The following is a 17,462-nucleotide window of genomic DNA, read 5'->3' as shown; positions in this document are numbered from 1 at the left end:
GGAATTGTGCCCTTAACTTCAATAATGCCAGAATTTTGCATCTATATTATAATAGTTCTAAAATGGGGTTAGAGATTAGTATTGTATTTGAAGTATTTTTTTTTTATAAAAAGAAAAAGAAAATTTTGGGACAATATCTATACATGTTGTAGTTCTCCCCCCTCAATATTTGATTTGACTGCTGTAAGGCAAGAATTTATCATGCTCACACAAATAGAAAGACAGAGCCCATAGGGTCTAGGCTTTAACTGAGGGACAGGCAGATCTTAACTTTAATGGGAGGTCCAGGCATGCAGAGAACAAAATACATAGTTTTTTAAAATTTAAGATGCTGAGAATTTTCCATAATGTTCACATACCAGATGGAGTTTTCAATACCCAGGATCATTCTTATCTCTGTGTCTACTCAGAAGTGGAGACCACCTACTATTATCATAAACTTTGTTCAAATCTTCATTTGAACACAGTTCTAATTGATAAGGAGTCTTTTGAATGCAAATCAGTTTGCTTTGCCTTTTGGATATTTATTAAACAAAATGTTCTTATGTTATTCATTTTGTTATGGATACTTCAATGAAATTCTCACTTCCTGATGCTATTTGATCAAATGAACTTTGGTTTATGCAAAGTTTCTGAGTGCTGACATAGAGCTGCTAATATGTCCTTGAGTATTTATTACATCTTTCAAAGTCCATACCTACCAGTTTAATATACTGTCTTATTTTTTTTAACTACTTATCGTGTATGCAGGTCACCGTGTTAAGTATGATTTTTATCGTTTATCTTGACATAATGTGAAAGCACTCTAAAGACACATTCTATAACACTTCTGTTACCACAAGCTGACACCAGTGTGTTTCTTGGACATAATTACTTCAGGTCTCTGGAGTAAGATCTGTACACAACTAATGAAAGATTCCTGGAAGAAACAGACAGGATGAGACAGTGACTACTCATACAAGTTTAAATTGCACCCATGGGGAATACTGTACCTTGCCTAGATATCCTGTGAAAATACTCTTTTTAGCTCTCCAGTTCCTACACTTCCTTGAAAAACTCGGGAACTTTAGTTTCGAAACACAATTCAGTTAATTATGGATTATACAGTTATGTATTTATAGTCTCACTCTCTCTTATAGCCATAGTAATACCTTTACATTGTGAGAAAACACTGCTCATCTTATCCGTCAGCCTCGGTGGGTCATGGACCTGATCACAATTCAAAATTCACGTGGAGTTAGGTGTGCTTTTAAAAAGGCTTTTCCTTGAGGAATTCAGTGAAAAAGCTCTGCAATGTCATCATCATTACTGCCCCTTTCTCTCATCTTAGTATCTATATTTTCAAGATGAGATTATAGCTACAATGAGTTAACAAGCATTTTCTTGCATTTAATGGAAAACTGATACTGGGTGAGGTGCCAGCACCTCAAAAAAAACTCATCCCTTCACTGAAGAAAAGATGTAATAAGTGACCCATCAGAGAAAGTGGGGTTAAAAGACCAGAAGTATAGGTCTGGCTTTGTTCCTCTCTTCCACTTTGGTAGGGGAACTATGCCAGCACTTTCTTTGCAGTGGTTCTGAGGAAAGCTGTTTTTACAAGAAAGAAGCTGGGGCTGGATGGCATAGTATCCTCTTATAGGAAGTTGTGAATGAAGTCTTTGCTCTTAAGAAAAAGTTAACATTTAGCGAAACTTATCACCCAAGGACCACAGGAAATCATAATGTTCCTAGCACCTACAACAGGAAATAACTGCAGTACATAGATGCTGCTGGCAAATGCTACTCCTTCAATGGTGTTTGCTACAAGAAAGAAGCCTAACAGTAAAGATCCCGAATATTCTTGAAAAGCTCTTCTAAAATATATGATTTGATTTAAGGAGGATAATCTTGGGTCTGTAGCAAGCCTTCAGATGGCTGGAAATATGGGCTGGGATAATAAAAAGCCAAGACAGAAATGAAGATTTAAAACTTCCTTCTAATGCTATGAAGCCTATAACCTTTTTAGAATGATAAATCAGAATTGGGTTTATTAAGATAAGAAGCATAAATTGAGGTAAACAATGAAAATTCTCTTTTCTGAACAAAAAGCAGATACAAGGTTGCCCTAAAAACGCTTCAAGGTAGACTTTATTAAAATGTTTACTTCTGTTTATCACAGTATTTTCTGTATTCTTTGGAATGTAGAAATAATGTAACAAATGTAGCTTCTGGGAGTGAGAAACATACAGTTTTTAACAGTGTCCCCAGGGGCTGCATCTCAAAGCAGCTTCAATTCAGTATCAAGAACATCTTTTAAAGATATTGGCCTTGTTCTTTAAATCAGGTAATCTAGCACTAAAAGAATCTACCAGTAAGAAGTTCTGTTTAAGTGAGCCTGAACCCAATGCAGGAAACAAAATGATAAACAGTAGGAATGATTATATATAAGGATGATAACGTTTTTAAAAGTACTCTGTTACAGTGCACTGAAGTGAACCTACCTAGCCAAGAATCAGCTGGCACCTGCACAAAAGAAAGAAAAATTTTGCCACTCATAAAATGTATCCTGACTAAAATATTCACCACCTGTCCTGCTTTATGCAGCATCTGGTACACATCCTAAACTCAACTGAAACTTGGTTTGTTGCAAATTCTACCTGTTTCTAAGTCATCTCTTGATAGTCTCTACCTCACATACTTGAGGGCAGAGACTCTGCTCTCATTGAAATCAACAGAATTGGTTTTTACTACCTAAATGGAGAAGAATCAGATTCTTACATTTTTAACCATATTATATGATCAGTCTGACACACTGACATTGATTATTTTGGATACTAAGCCCATGTTTCCTGTTCAGCTTTCTTATAGAGTTCTGAACAGAATGTAGGATTTTGGCTATCCACATTTTACTAACATGGTATCTGTCCATAGCTTTGTACTTAAAATGTACTGGACATATCTTTTGGTCACCATCTCCTTCTCAGGTACAGTTCATATATAGATGCAGTGAAGGATTTGTTTCAGAGGCAGAATCTGGTGAACATGCTGTCTCTTAATACAAAACATGTTAACTAGGAAGCTCCTTGGATTTGAATATATATGAAACTATAGTGGTTAGAGAATTTTGCTAGGTGCAGTACATGAAATCCAATATTGATAATAATTTATGAAGGTAAGAACACCAATTCCTATAATACTACAAACTTAGTTTATGATAACATAATTAGTTACACTAATAACACTGCTTAGGCTCAGTCTTGCTAATTATGATATTATAAATATTAATGATATCAGCCTTTATGTTTGATTGCCTCTAGTAGAGTCATTTATCATAGTATTTCCCGTATACCCATGCTGCATTATTTTTCTTCCTTTTCTCCTTATTTGTTCATTACTGGATGTACAGTCACCCTGAACTTCAGGCTGAAATATACAATTATCTTTTCAATGGTTCAGCCTGGATAAACTTTACATTTTGTCATCTGGTAGCAGTGATCCAATGATATAATTCTGTATTAAGGGCAATCAAATACAAAATCAGTTATATCCTGCATCTCTTGTTCCTTTTAAATGTCTAACAGAGCCAGCCAAACTAGATTACACAGGGCTTTGTTTTTCATTCCTTTTTCATGTGACCCATTTCAAGTTAAGATTCCTTTGAATTATTAAATGCTTCCTTAAAGCATCTTTTCATACTACCTTTTTAAAGTTAATTATTGATGTAGTGACAAGCTGAAAAGACTAAGAATTATAATTTTTTCCCTCATTCAGAAGGACATGAGAAATGTCTTCTGACAATGGCTGTCTATTTAGTATAATACAGAGGTAATACAAAGAATACTGAATGTTGTTTTACAGAAGAATAGTTAAAAATCGCTGTATTATACAAAATGTAAATGCAGTGTATATTTCTCTGAAAATAGGTGATATGGAAAGAAAGTTAAGACAAAACCTTTTAGTCCAAAGTTTAATCAGATAAAGTATATAACTGAAAAGTAAGCTGGTTAGAATTTTTTTTTAAATGCAGTGTTACTCAGAGCTTTAGGAACAGGATTGTCTTTTCAATAGAAAGGTAATGTTATAATTTTCTGAGCTCCACAGAGAACAAAAAAATCTCTTATCTCCTGCTGAAAAGAACTCCAGTCATCAGCAATGATAAGCAGAGATTTGGAGGCATTTGACACTCCAAATCCTATTCTTTTGTAATTCTTTACTTTTTACAACACTTTCAACAGTGTTATATTAGATTTTTAGAAGGATAATCAATAGGCATGATGTATAACTGAAACCACTCTTCAAAGTGATCCCCTCTAGTAACCAGAAACAAAGGAACGCTCTCGCTGCTGTGCAGGGATTCTGCTTGGTGCGGTAGGAAGGAGGGTGCTGCTTGACAGCCAGTTATGCCTCGCTGGTTCTGAGCATAGATTTGCAGATGCTGTGGTCCAGGGAAGAGCAGCCTTTGGGCTGGCCAAACCCATCTCCTTCCCAAGTACAGCAAAATTCCTTGGGAGTACTGTGGCAACTGGGGGGCTACTATAGCAGAGATAAAGGGTGGAAACAGGTAGAACAGCACAGGAGACAGACAAACAAGGTGACCAAGATTCAAGTCCCTGCTCTGCCATAGGAACAAAGGACTAGAAAGACCTTCCCAGGACATCATCTCCAGATCTGTTATTCACAAGCAATCCCTTTTCCAAAAGCGTCCCCAAGATTGTTAACTCACATGTCACAAAGGGCTTGTCTATACTGCTGCAAAGGCTGGTCCTAGGGAAGAAAGGGCTGACCATGCCCCACTCATGCCCTACGCATCCAAGTCCACTGATGCACTCCAGACCTAGAAGTTCACCAGTGAAGCTGCTTCAGGCTTGCCCCAATGACTGCTCTCAGCTTTGCAGGAGATGTCCTCAACAGGGCATACTGCTGTTGTGAGATAAATTTAAAAAAAATGCCCTACAACATTTCCTTAAGTGCCATTGGCCGAGAACAGGAGAGATGAGGGCACAGGCCAATACCCTGCAATAGCAGGAAATTAGAATGGTTAAAAGAGGGCCGTTCAAGTGGTGGCCTGATGCACATGGCTTATGACAGCTTAAACTGCAGCCCATGGGGCTTTCTGCTGGGGCTCTGGAACCCAGGGGGTGAACACTTACCCCTGGGTACTTACTGCTCAACACCATAGCTCACCTCTGAATCTGAGGTCTCCAGTTGTCACTGGTGACTAAGGGGAAAAGAGGGAGCAAGCAACATATGCAACTGCCACTGGAGGTGGGGCTGTCCAGCCTATATGAAGCCCTGTAGTCCAGATCTACACCACAGGGTCAAATAAATTGGACAGCTCTGGGTTAAAATATGCTCATATGTTTTAGGAAGGGGACCGTGACTTATGTTAAATTAAAGAATAGGTGGCCTTGCCCTCCTTTTGACAGGGTCTTATCTATGCCCTGCCACTTATTTGCAAGGTACTTCATAAAATTGCCTCAGGATAGATCCTTGTCTGTTCATTTTGTTTCCAGTGGAAATTATTTCGGTGTACAAAAGAAATGTGAGATACATCAGTATAAACGTGTCATTACTTCAGAACCAGTATTAAGAATGCAAACTGTACCTATTTCAAATACTTTTCATTTGTACATTGTATATTTAAAACATAAGCCATGCACCTGTCAACAAAGTGCTGACATCATGCAGATGGTCATCTGCATGATGTCAGGTTATTACCAATAGTATTTTTCAAGCTGCCTGCTGATATTTGGTAATGTCTAGAAGACATACTGACTACCTGTGGTAAGATACATCCAAAAACTAATTTCATTAAATAGGAATTATATTGTAACAGCATACCTTTCCCATTAGATCAGCAATTTGGGGTACTGGTTTTCCTTTTTGGTGGCACATGGTTACAGGGCTCTGTCCATCCCAATCTTCAAGTTCCTCAATGCTTTTCAGATAAAGTAGGGCTCTCAATCCTGTGCAGTAGTCTTCAATTACAGTGAAATCTTGATTCTGAATTGCACTGCATACCTACAATACATACAACCGGCAATCAGCAATACATATTACAGTGCATGTGAACTTAACAACTGCTGCCAGTATTTCCTGATGTTCAGATCTAGTTACTTGGTTCCTGGGAGACTGTGGTTTGCCGGTCCATGTTAGGAACATGGAATCTCATTCCAAATCAGTTAGATCCACTCAAATAAATAGCAGATGACTTTAAAACAAAGATCTCAGGCTAACCAGGAACAGAACACTTTGCAGTGTGGGAGGACATTTATGTGTACCGTGCTGCAGCTTCCCAGGACTCTTTTTTGATATTATCTGTTTTGCTATGATGCCTGCATGCAGTGTGCCTCATTGCATTAGGCACTGTCCACACAAGTAACAATGAGATGACCTCTGCCTTGAAGAGCCCGTGGTCTTAATATAAGATGAGAAGAAACAGATACAGAAGAAGGAGATCCTTACCACCAGCACTTGTTCTTTTTCGCTTTTTTTTAAATGACCAGGTTGTAGCTGTCAAGCCACTTCAAGGCTCTAGGGCTGTGTACAGATGAGTGCAGACATTTGATTCCCCAGGGACAATTATTAGTCGCACCTTGCACTGCAGCTACTTGTCCCTGGGGAACGCCTGTGCCACATGCCCTTTGGCGCATGGCAAGTTACCCCAGTGGTGGTAGGGGAGCACTGGGCTGGCCCTAGCAGCTTTCCCTGGGGTCCTCCCAGGGTTGCAGCAGCAGCAATCCTGCTGGGCGGAGCCTGGCTGGCAGCCACAGCATGGCTCTGGGCTACCGGGCTCTGCTTTTCAGCAGTGTGCGCTGCCCATGAGCGCACTGGTCCATTTTTGTTTTTGGCAGGTTTTTTGACCCCTGGATACCCCACAGAAAAAACAAACAAACTTGCAAGCGCAGTCAGTGTGCCCTTGCAGCATGGAGAACACCTGACTGTGTGGTTTGTGGCACTTCAGATGTGTTTGCAGTGCCACATACTGCATGGCCACATTCATCTGGATGTGCCCCAAGAGGCCAAAAAGGCCACCTCAAATTGGGTGATGACATGTGTCCACCTCCTACCCCCACCCCGCAACTGTTCTCTGGGCAATCTTCCAGGGCTCAGGGCCCAAGCCCTGACTCACTCATCAGTGACCTATTTGTCCAATGGGCAACACTATTAAGGGGATTAGTGGGTACTGCAGGGGTAACTCAGTCTCATCTATGAAACATTTACCCCAAACAGCAAATATGGCAATAAGTATTATCTGGTGTCAGCAACAGTGATCTATGCTGAGCATTAAAATAATCTGGGAAAATCCCAGTTATGATTCATAAAACTAAATAGCCCTTAAAAGTGGTGCTAAAAGAGTCTTTCTACTGAAAGAATGCACCCTGCTCTGCCCTATGGTCCCTACTATTTGACAGTGACAAGGAACAGAAAAGTAAGTGTCTAATAATTGGTTTCCTTTTATTTGCCTTCTGCTTTCTGGACTTATAGGGCATGTCCAGACAAACGTGCATGTGCCTCTTGCAGCATCCCAAATCAGTCTGAGACGTTCCAAGAGGCACACTGCAAATGAAAAAATGTTCCTTGTACTGCATATTTGCAGCATGGGCTCAAAATTTGATACCTGGATCTCCAGGTATCAAAAAAATACCCCGGGGGGGTGGGGGAGAAGTAGGGCAGGGCATTGTTCCACACCTTGCTCTGAGGTAACTGGAAACCTGGTCCTCCAGAGAGATGCTCTGGTTTCTGGCCAGAGTGTCTCTATGTGCTTCTGCTGCCCCAGCATGCAGGGCACATACCACATAGCATGAGGGGGCAAGCAGAAGCTCAGCAAGGATCAGGAGCCAGGTGCTACTGGGGCTTAGTAGGGACTGTGGGGGAGGGAGGATTGTGGGTGTGGTGGAGGGCTGTACTTGTTGGGGAGGGCTGTGCTTCTTTGGGGGACTAAGGGAGGGCTGTGTGTGGGTGGGAGGGGCTGGGGGGGGTGGGTACCCAGCTCCCTGGTCAAAGGGTCGGCACTAGGAGATAAGGGTCTCCCAGCACCAACCCTGCAGTTGCATAGCTGGTCCTGGGAGATAAGGATCATGCAGCCCCCTGCTCCCAGATTGCCATCTCAGAATGGGGGGTTGGAGCTCCCCACTTCTGGAGCAGGGGGACATACTCTCCACCTGGGCTCCTGTAGCAGAGCCCACCCCAGCAGCAGGCAGCTTCCATGGGCAGGGAGCAATCTCCCACACCCTGGTGGATGGCTGACTGGGAGCAGATTTTCTCTCAGCCATCTACATGAGCACTACTGCGCCATTACTAATTGAGAGTATATTTGCTACTTGCGTTTGCAGGTAGTAAATTTACTCGTGATTAGTGAGATTTACTGCAGAGTAAGCATGTGCATGTGTGGACACACATGCTTACTGCACGGTAAACTACACTACTGCACAGTTAATTGTCTGTGTAGACGTGCCCAGGAAATATAAAAATCAGCTGAAATTTATGCAGAAGGAAAAAGAGGCACTACTGGATAGACACCAAGCTATATAATTTTCAGTGACCAATATAGTTTTCATTAATATGTAGACAGCAAAATGCAGTAGCACTCCTACCTAAGACAAATGCATGTACTTTAATATAAGAAACAATACAATATTTTGGTTATCCATTTAAAAAATACAGAAATAAGCACATGCATCTAAAACTCAACTGTAGGATTCACTAGATCATAATTGATATAATTAGGTTTTTAAAAAAGAGATATAGCTAAAAATATCAAGATTTTGCTCATGGTCACACAGTTTAGATGAAAGGTACAATTTACACTGTAAAATACTGTACGCTACAGCTTTGCAGGAAAAAGAAATAAGGAATAACTAAAATATGCACAAGAACATTTCCTATGAAGCCCATTTACATTACACAAAATCTGTTTCTCTGGAGAAACAGTGTGAGCATTAATTAGGTCTGTTATGCTTTCCATAGACTTAGAGACTTTTTCAGAGGAATTATAGAGAACATTATAATAATTTCCTCCACAGGTTATTTAACTGTAAAACTCAACTGATGCTTTATTTAAACCTCGTTGTTCATTAAGGGATTCTATTTTTTTAGTGTGTGTGTAACACTTTTATTAGCTATTCTTAAAAAATATTAAAACTATAAGAAAACACAGTTAAAAGCCATGTCATGCCACTTAAAACAGGTTCAGATTCTGTTGTTGGAATCCTGAAACATTTTGACAAGATGTATACACATGAGATACACTGGAGGATGCATGTAATAACCTTATAAATAAATACGCTTTTATTATTTTGCATATTACAGTGCTGTGTTCTGAACTAAAATAAAATAAAAATGTATAAGGGATGCTATCATACTAAGAATCCTAAGGGGCAAATTCCAGGGGTGCATTCCTCCTCTTGTTATTAGTGGGAACCACTGGAGCACCTGAAGGCACAATAGGGCCTTTACAAGAAATTAAGTCACTCCATGAAAGAAAAATGCCATGAGAGATAGCAAGACTTAGGACCAGATTTAGCAAAGGATTTAAATATGTGCTTGATTCTTGAGTGTTTAAGCACCCTGCTGAATCAAGTCTTTAGGAACAGTGGGCCCAATTTTGCAGATAATTACTGACAAGTGTAGCACTACTGACTTCCTTGTGTGCAGAAGTAAGTGCTTGTGTTATTGGGCCTTTCTTGGAATAAAAAGAGGTTTTTAATTGAAGATCAGACACCTACACATAGCAAACATAACTCATTCTACAGTGTTTTTGGCTGGTCCTAAAGTATTATAAGAACAAAATTCTCTTAGGATAATGATGCGCAACCTTTTGGCCCTGCAAGCTAGTTGAGTGACAAGGAGTCAGTCTGTGGGCTCGATCAGATCCCACACACCTTTCGCCTATCCTCATGTACTATGATGGATGGGCCCTGTGTTGCTCTACACACCCAATCTTACATGAAGGTTCATGGTCAATGAGGCTCCCCATGGATTCATGAAGAGCCCCATTGGCCAAATGACATAGCACCAACATCTGGATCTGGCCTGTGGGCGGTGGAGTGGAGAACCCCTGTCTTAGGACACACCTTTTATATAGTCATATTTTTATTTCTATGTTACAACGCCATCTATAAAGCAGTATAGCAGTATATATAAATGCTTCTATATGGGGCTGAACCATGTTTCCCACAGATTTCATTGGAAGCAGAAGTTTATTCAGCTCCTTGCAGTTCTGAGTCACAAATAAAATACCAAAATGCCAGCTTATCTGGTGGTATTTCATTTGACTGGAGAGAGGGGAAGAAAACTAAGCTACAAGAATATCATAGATGGGAAAATACATATCTTCTATTTACTATCACCTCCTGTTTTATATCATATATGCATCATAAATGTCTTAACAAACTGTCTTTCCATATGCAGACACATAAGAAAGAACATCACTTACAGTTCAATGACTTGCCATTGGCTGGTAGGGTGGTTAGCAGCATAGCAAGAAATCAAAAATGAAAAAAATCTGTTCTATATTCCATTCTCTTCCACAAAGCCATTATTGACCACAATTATGGATCTGCACTTTACTAAATATCCCAAAGCAAACCCCTAAACAAGAGTATAGCTGCACTGTTACATAATCTAACAGGGTCTATTATATGAATACATGCCTGCCTTAACCTTTAACATTAAAACTGGTATGTGCTTCCACCAGGAGCATTTAATTAAAATGCAAGCTTATATGTTAGTAAAATGGGGTATAGTCTGTTTTCTCTATGAACAATCTACAATACATATACAAAGCTCCACAATGCCCCCGGATTTGGGGATTCATCTCTAACTTTATGGCCAGGCTTTTAATCCCAAATTAATCCACCTGGACAAAAAACACCCCTAATTAACAGAAATTTACATTTTCTCCTGATTAAAAAGGTAACCACATTAACATTAGTCACCTTATTTTTCTGCCCAGACCAAGACCAGTGACCCTTTTTTTACTGGTAGACTATGCAGCTGCTTAGGCAACACAAGCAATGTTCCTTTCAGGGACTCAACCGTTTCCTTTGTGCAACACAAGTCCCCACTTCCTCTCCTCCTACCTGTATCAGTGCTCTTGTTCTACTCTTATATGCCCTCCTTACATTAAAAAGGAGGCAGGCAGACTGACACCCCAACATGAGAATTAAGCTGTGTCCAGACAAGCATGGCTATGCAGTATGTGGCACAACAGACACTTCTGCAGTATCACATATCACACATTCATCTGTTCTCCATGCTGCAAGGGAGTGAATATGCATGCTGCAAGGGACCCTGGATATCCAAGGGTCAAAAAAAACCATGCGGGGGGGGGAGGGGTGTGCATGTACAGGCAGTGCCTGGCTGGCCAGAGCCACACTCCGGCTGCTGGTCAGGCTCTGTGCAGCAGGATTGCCCCTGCTGCAGCCCCAGGAAGCCCCCAGGACCCTAAGTAAGGCTGTGTCCAGACAAGCATGGCTATGCAGTATGTGGCACAACAGACACTTCTGCAGTATCACATATCACACATTCATCTGTTCTCCATGCTGCAAGGGAGTGAATATGCATGCTGCAAGGGACCCTGGATATCCAAGGGTCAAAAAAAACCATGCGGGGGGGGAGGGGTGTGCATGTACAGGCAGTGCCTGGCTGGCCAGAGCCACACTCCGGCTGCTGGTCAGGCTCTGTGCAGCAGGATTGTCCCTGCTGCAGCCCCAGGAAGCCCCCAAGACCTCAGGTAAGTCTGCTGGGACCAGACCAGTGCTGGCCCCAGTCTCCACTACCCCACCTGGGGTAACCTGCCACATGCCAAAGAGCATGTGGCACAGGTGTTCCCTGGGGACAACTAGTGGTGGCACAAGATGTCCTGCTACTGTTTTCCCCGGGGAACCAAACATCTACGCTCGCATGGATGCAGCCTATGAGAGCATGCTAGAATCGTATGAGGACACACACCTCTGAGTACTCAGTGGGAGCATCTAATGAGAAGCTGACTGTGCAGAGTCAAATAATATTGCACAGCAGCACATCACAGGATGGACAGTGTTAATATGCTACTGCATGGTATTACTAGGCTACTGTGCAGTAGCATTACTTAAAAGACGTTTGCCAGTGCTACTGTGCAGTAACTCCGGTTACTTGCTTACACAAGTACTAAATGAATGGGCAGTAACTACTGCACAGTAGCATCTCATATAGACATGTCCAGTATTACCTATAAATACTTTCCTAAGTAAATGATCCTGAGATGCAGAATGTGTGCATAGATGCTATTAAATGAAATGCACTCCCAAATATTTCATAGAAGAATAAGCATATGGAATACATCACTGGATAAAGCTATAAGTATCATTGCCCTGTGAATTTGCAAGAATGAAAGCAACTTGCATTCCTAATTATGTATAGTATTAAAATAATTAAATATATGGATAAACAGGTAGGAATCCTCAATATGGCCTTGGCAAAGGGACCTGGAAACATTACAGTCCTCAGCATTTGAGCTAGAATAAATTTGTCAGCAGCGTCCTTTTTATAGCTTCATACATGTTTGTTTTTAAAAACTCATGTCTATTTGAAACCTTTTCATTCACATTTCATATTTTTAAAAATGCTATGAATATCAATGGCATGTATTACTATATCAATAATAATAAAACTTTTCCAATAGCCTGGTGGGCTTTTATAATTATTATAAACCACAGTAGGGCCAATTCCTGAACTCTTTACTATGACAAATCTCCCACTGGGTTCAGTTATGAGTTTTGTCCAAGGAGAACTTCAGGAATTTGTGAAACCTTACTGCTTTTGAGAGCATTGGTGGAGATCCTGACACAGCACTGTCTCCTGATTTGTTATGGTCTATGCATAGAAAGCTGTAAGGGCCTGCCTAGAGACATAGCAGATCAAAGGGGACCTGAACAGGACCACTAAGCTTCCATATTGGGTCAGATACCCAGGCACTGACTCCCCAGCAGTTCACAAGCTGAGCCACTCCACTTTGAAGACACTCAATGCCTGTGATCACCAGCTTGGAAGATATGGAAGAAAAGGGGATTATTTAGAAAAGCATTATTACAGACTTGGCTTGGCAAATGTACATTTCTGGCCTGTCCCTAACTTGTTCACCTTTTTCCTTGCCTTTTCCACCACCATAGACTCTAAATTGTAAGAAGTAGCCTCAGCAAGGTCAAGAGAAGAAGCTAATGTGACATCAGCAGCAGTGGACTCTAGTTTCACGCTCCTTCAACTTTACACTTTGCCTTTTATACTCAGGGTGTTGGGAGGAGCTGTTGGTGATGTAGGAAACAAACATGCAGTTTCTGCACCAGCTGGAACCTTCATGAAATTATTCCCAGTGAGGGGGCTGCAGCCAGTCTGTAAACCGTTTACATGAGTGGAGCAGCACAGGAGTCTGACGAAGGGCAGAGAACTTGTCCTCCGTGTTCTACTGCATTTTCATTTTTCAAGAGGGGTAAATATTCTTAGTGAGATTGAAGCTGTAAAAACAAAAAATGCCTCTGTTTGGCATCAGCAAGGCAATGTTCCTGACTGTATCAAGTTCAGTCTTGTAAAGTATGAGTGCGCCTATTTAACCTGCCTTAAATCACTATTGTTACTTTGCATTATTACTGAATTCATAGCATTTATGGTTTAGTAGTAAATTTTAGGGTAATTTTTAGTTTTTCTCCCATTCAAAATGTGTTTCTCTCTTTTAAATATAGGCATAAAATAATACTAGTTTTTATAAAAATAGAGGTACAGTAGCTAGGCAGACTGGTAGCGGTGAAACAGTCTGCAAATAAGATTGATGGGTATATATTTGTATATACAAACGCAAATCACAAAGCTTTACTGTTCTACCATATTAGTTTCCATTTGTTGTAGCTGTACAACATCAAAGCAATGATGTCCCTATATATTGCATTTAGTGGTAATGTAACGGACTACTAAAAGAAATCAAAGTGAGAGTTTCTAAGTAGTTTCCTGGCAATTGAGACAGCAGGCTCTTTCATCTGTGCTGTAACTGTGGCAGTGCATTGATTTAAACTCCTTCTGAGATCTCAAATGCTTTTATAGTCTTAGGTCTCTCCGGCTGCTTGCTTTCTTGCTTTCTTTTAAACTTCAAGTAATAAAATTCTAACATTTAGCAGAATGCCATCTTGCTTCCTCCAAAAGTAGGAGACTTATTTCAGCTTTTCTACTAAACTGCACAAGATTTCTAAGTAAATTAAGTCTCATAATGCCATCCTATTAGGAAATCAATCTTTGACTTAATACTTTCTAATGTTCTTACTATCGCAATAGGATAAACAAGAACAACTCTTCTCAGATACCATTAAAGCTTCTACAGTGGATAAAGTTTTACTTTTAATTTGGCTGAGTTTGCTTTGAAGTGTTCCTCATTGATATTTCCAAAAGGTAAGCATAGGAATTACTTAATTTATTTTCATTTGTATTATAATCTGTATCTAGTTCTAAAACTATTTTTCATTATTTTTATTATAAATTCATTCGAGAAGTGTTAAATCCATATGTCTAGCTTTCTGTATATAGGTATTTATGAACAATTCTAGGCTGTTTTTCAATGTCCACTTAAGGTCACTTTTTTTTTCTTTTGACTAGATTCTATTGATTTAGACTATATTGAAGAAAAGGTGAACTACATAAAAGAATTCAAGGTACGTCACGAAGGAACCTATCAAAGCCTTTTTACCTATACATGTAACTTGACATCCTTAAGAAAATTAATTCAATCATGGTGGACAAAAGTATGATTTTAGCTTAGTGAATTTCTTACATTTGAGTTTAAAATATATATTCTAAGTACTACAGAAGCCTTGACTCTACAAAGAACATCCTGGGCTATATAGTAAAACTATTGTCCACTTGATGTACATGAAGATAAAGCACTTCATTTTGCAGCTCCTACAATGAAGTAGAAATGCATAGAAGGCATAAACAGTCAAAACAAGCACATTCAGCATCACTTGATTACTTCAGCAACTCCCAGTAATATTGAAGAATATCACTGGTAGGTGCAGGAAGAGTGGAAGCACACGAAATCCCTTTTAATCAGATTTTCTCCAACTATTGTCTTTAGGCCAATGATGATTTCTGCAGCTCTTGCTGGTGGGTCTGTAGAGACTTGGGTGGTCAATCTATGCTGACTCCCACTTATTTCTAGGTATAAATTAAATAGGAACATCTAAAAATATATTAAATACCTATCTAAAATTACTTTTGCATAGATGCAATTGTTATATAGTTGCCTGAGGGATGCTGCATGATTTAGAGAGTGATGGGTGGTGGGCTATGAGACAGTGAGTTCACATTCTGAAACAGTTTGACAAACTCTGTTCTAAAGGACAAATACACGACTAAGAAAAAATGTCTTGAACATGGGTAAAATACAGATGGAATAATTTGATTTATTCGTATTAGCTGCTTAAATGATGCTAGAGAGTTAGATTAGCAAATGGAATGCTGTTTAATAAGGCTTGGGAAGCAAGATTAAGATGCAGGACTGGGTTGGAAGAGGGTTGGTAAGCCTTTCTAGAATCTTGCATTTCAACATGTATACACAAGTGTTTGTGCAAAGTCCATTTAGGACCTCAGGAAGCAATCTGTAGAGCTCAAAGTTTAGTCTATATGAAATGTCCTAATTCGCAACTAAAAAAGACCTGTTCTGCTTTTATTAGACCAACTAAATACTTGGAAAAATTGTTCTTTGCAAGCTTTCAGGTACAAACACCCTTCTTCAGGAATAGATGGAGAGACTCTCTTTATGCCTGAAGAAGGGTGTTTGTGCCCGAAAGCTTACAAAGAACAAATTTCCAAGTATTTTTTGGTCTAATAAAAGATATCACATCTACCCAAAAGAAGAAACTCTCGCTTTGATTTCTTTTAGTAGTCTGTTACATTATCACTAAATACAGGGACATCACTGCTTTGATGTTGCACAGCTATAACAAATGGAAACTAATATGGTAGAACTGTAAAGCTTTGTGATTTGCATTTGTTATACAAATATATACCCATCAATCTTTTTATCCACAAACTGCTTCACCGCTGGCAATCTGCCTAGCTACAGTACCTCCGTTTTTATAAAAACTAGTATTATTTTATGGCTGTGTCTTTAGACCAACACGACTACAACCACTACCCTTGTTCTGCTTTACTGATTTAAGCCCTGGCCTTGAAGTCTAAAGGGTAGGGTATTGCTGCTCTTGATGGGGTAAGGAAGAAGAGTAGTCTGCAGCTATCTGATCACTCAAGAGGGGATGGAGTTTTTTGACAAAACTAGCTAGTGAGCAAAGGGAAAGAACTGAATAGATCAGACCTCATTTACATTTCAGTATGTGACATGCTGGTTAAGGGAATACTAGGCTTCAGAGGTAACACTATTATCCCTATTGGTTAGCAAAGAGACAAGAGAAAGCAACAAATCTGCTTGGGGTCAGAGGTCATGCCAACTAACATTACAAGCTGGAGGCTTCTGCATCAGAGAATTCAAGACAAGATGGAGGGGAGAAGAGTACATTGACTCATTAACTAAGAGGAGAGGAGTGGGGTTAAAACTATTGGCAAGGAACCTTGCAGGATGTTAGTTTTACTTAATATGGTAGATTTATTAACTGCTAGTTTTCCTGAGTTTATTCTATGTCCCTTTTTTTTCAAAAATTTTTTAAAAATCCTCGGACTCTATTCATACAAGTGGGAAGACAGGCACTCTGTTGATGTAGTTAGGACAGACATGTCAAAAATATGGCTTGCAGAGCCATTTCACCTGGCCTTTGGGGCTCCAGTAGAGGCTGGGAATTTGGGGATGGGGTGAATTGTGGTGGGGCCCACCACTGAAATCCAGGGTATGGAGCCCCACTGTCTTGATGGCTGGAGAGCAAGCAATGGGTATATTAGCCCTTGTACAGCTCCTGTTGCTCATCCCACCACCAGATGTAGGTTCAGAGCTGGCTCATGAGACTCCTTATGGTCTCTTACTTTGATACTCCTGACTTACGGCACACATGTAGGCACAAGTTACCACAAAAGCAAATGAGGATTCATAATGTACCTGGAGTAATCTCACCCGTATGCAGCTTTTCTCACTCTTTTCATTCACAGGAACTTAACCATCAGTGACAGAGGGCTCATGTATTTGTATGCTTGGGCATACAAGCCTTTTTTTCCTTAGGTACATGGATGAAGACTCATGAAAAATAATTCCATATTCAGTCACCCACAACAACATGTATTACTGTATTATGGGATCTGCATAACCTGATGAAGATATATGAAGCAGACAAGCTAAAACCCACTGCCTAGGGACAGAAATTACACATAAACCAGCATAAGTGATTGCAAATGAGATCAAATCTGGAACACAACAGGGATTCAGTGCATATAAACTGCTTTCAAAATGGCCAAAACCAGTTTAAGAGAAACCTGGATGGATACAGTATCACACAACTAATTTAGGTTAAATC

At 40.0% G+C, this 17,462-nt stretch overlaps 1 protein-coding gene across 1 annotated transcript in view; it reads right to left on the bottom strand.

Annotated features, from left to right (window-relative positions):
* The window catches only part of DPYD (dihydropyrimidine dehydrogenase), a 672,292-nt gene that overhangs the window by 70,261 nt on the left and 584,569 nt on the right, over positions 1–17,462 (bottom strand). The window contains exon 20 of the mRNA XM_019531048.1: positions 5,821–6,000. Coding sequence (XP_019386593.1) covers positions 5,821–6,000 — 180 coding nt within the window. The remainder of the gene's footprint in view (positions 1–5,820; positions 6,001–17,462) is intronic.

This window comes from Crocodylus porosus, unplaced genomic scaffold (assembly GCF_001723895.1).
Source record: "Crocodylus porosus isolate Cpor-Errol unplaced genomic scaffold, CroPor_comp1, whole genome shotgun sequence".
Lineage (NCBI taxonomy): Eukaryota > Metazoa > Chordata > Crocodylia > Crocodylidae > Crocodylus > Crocodylus porosus.
The sequence above is the reverse complement of the archived record's forward strand: the minus strand, read 5'-3'. Positions and strand labels throughout refer to the sequence as shown.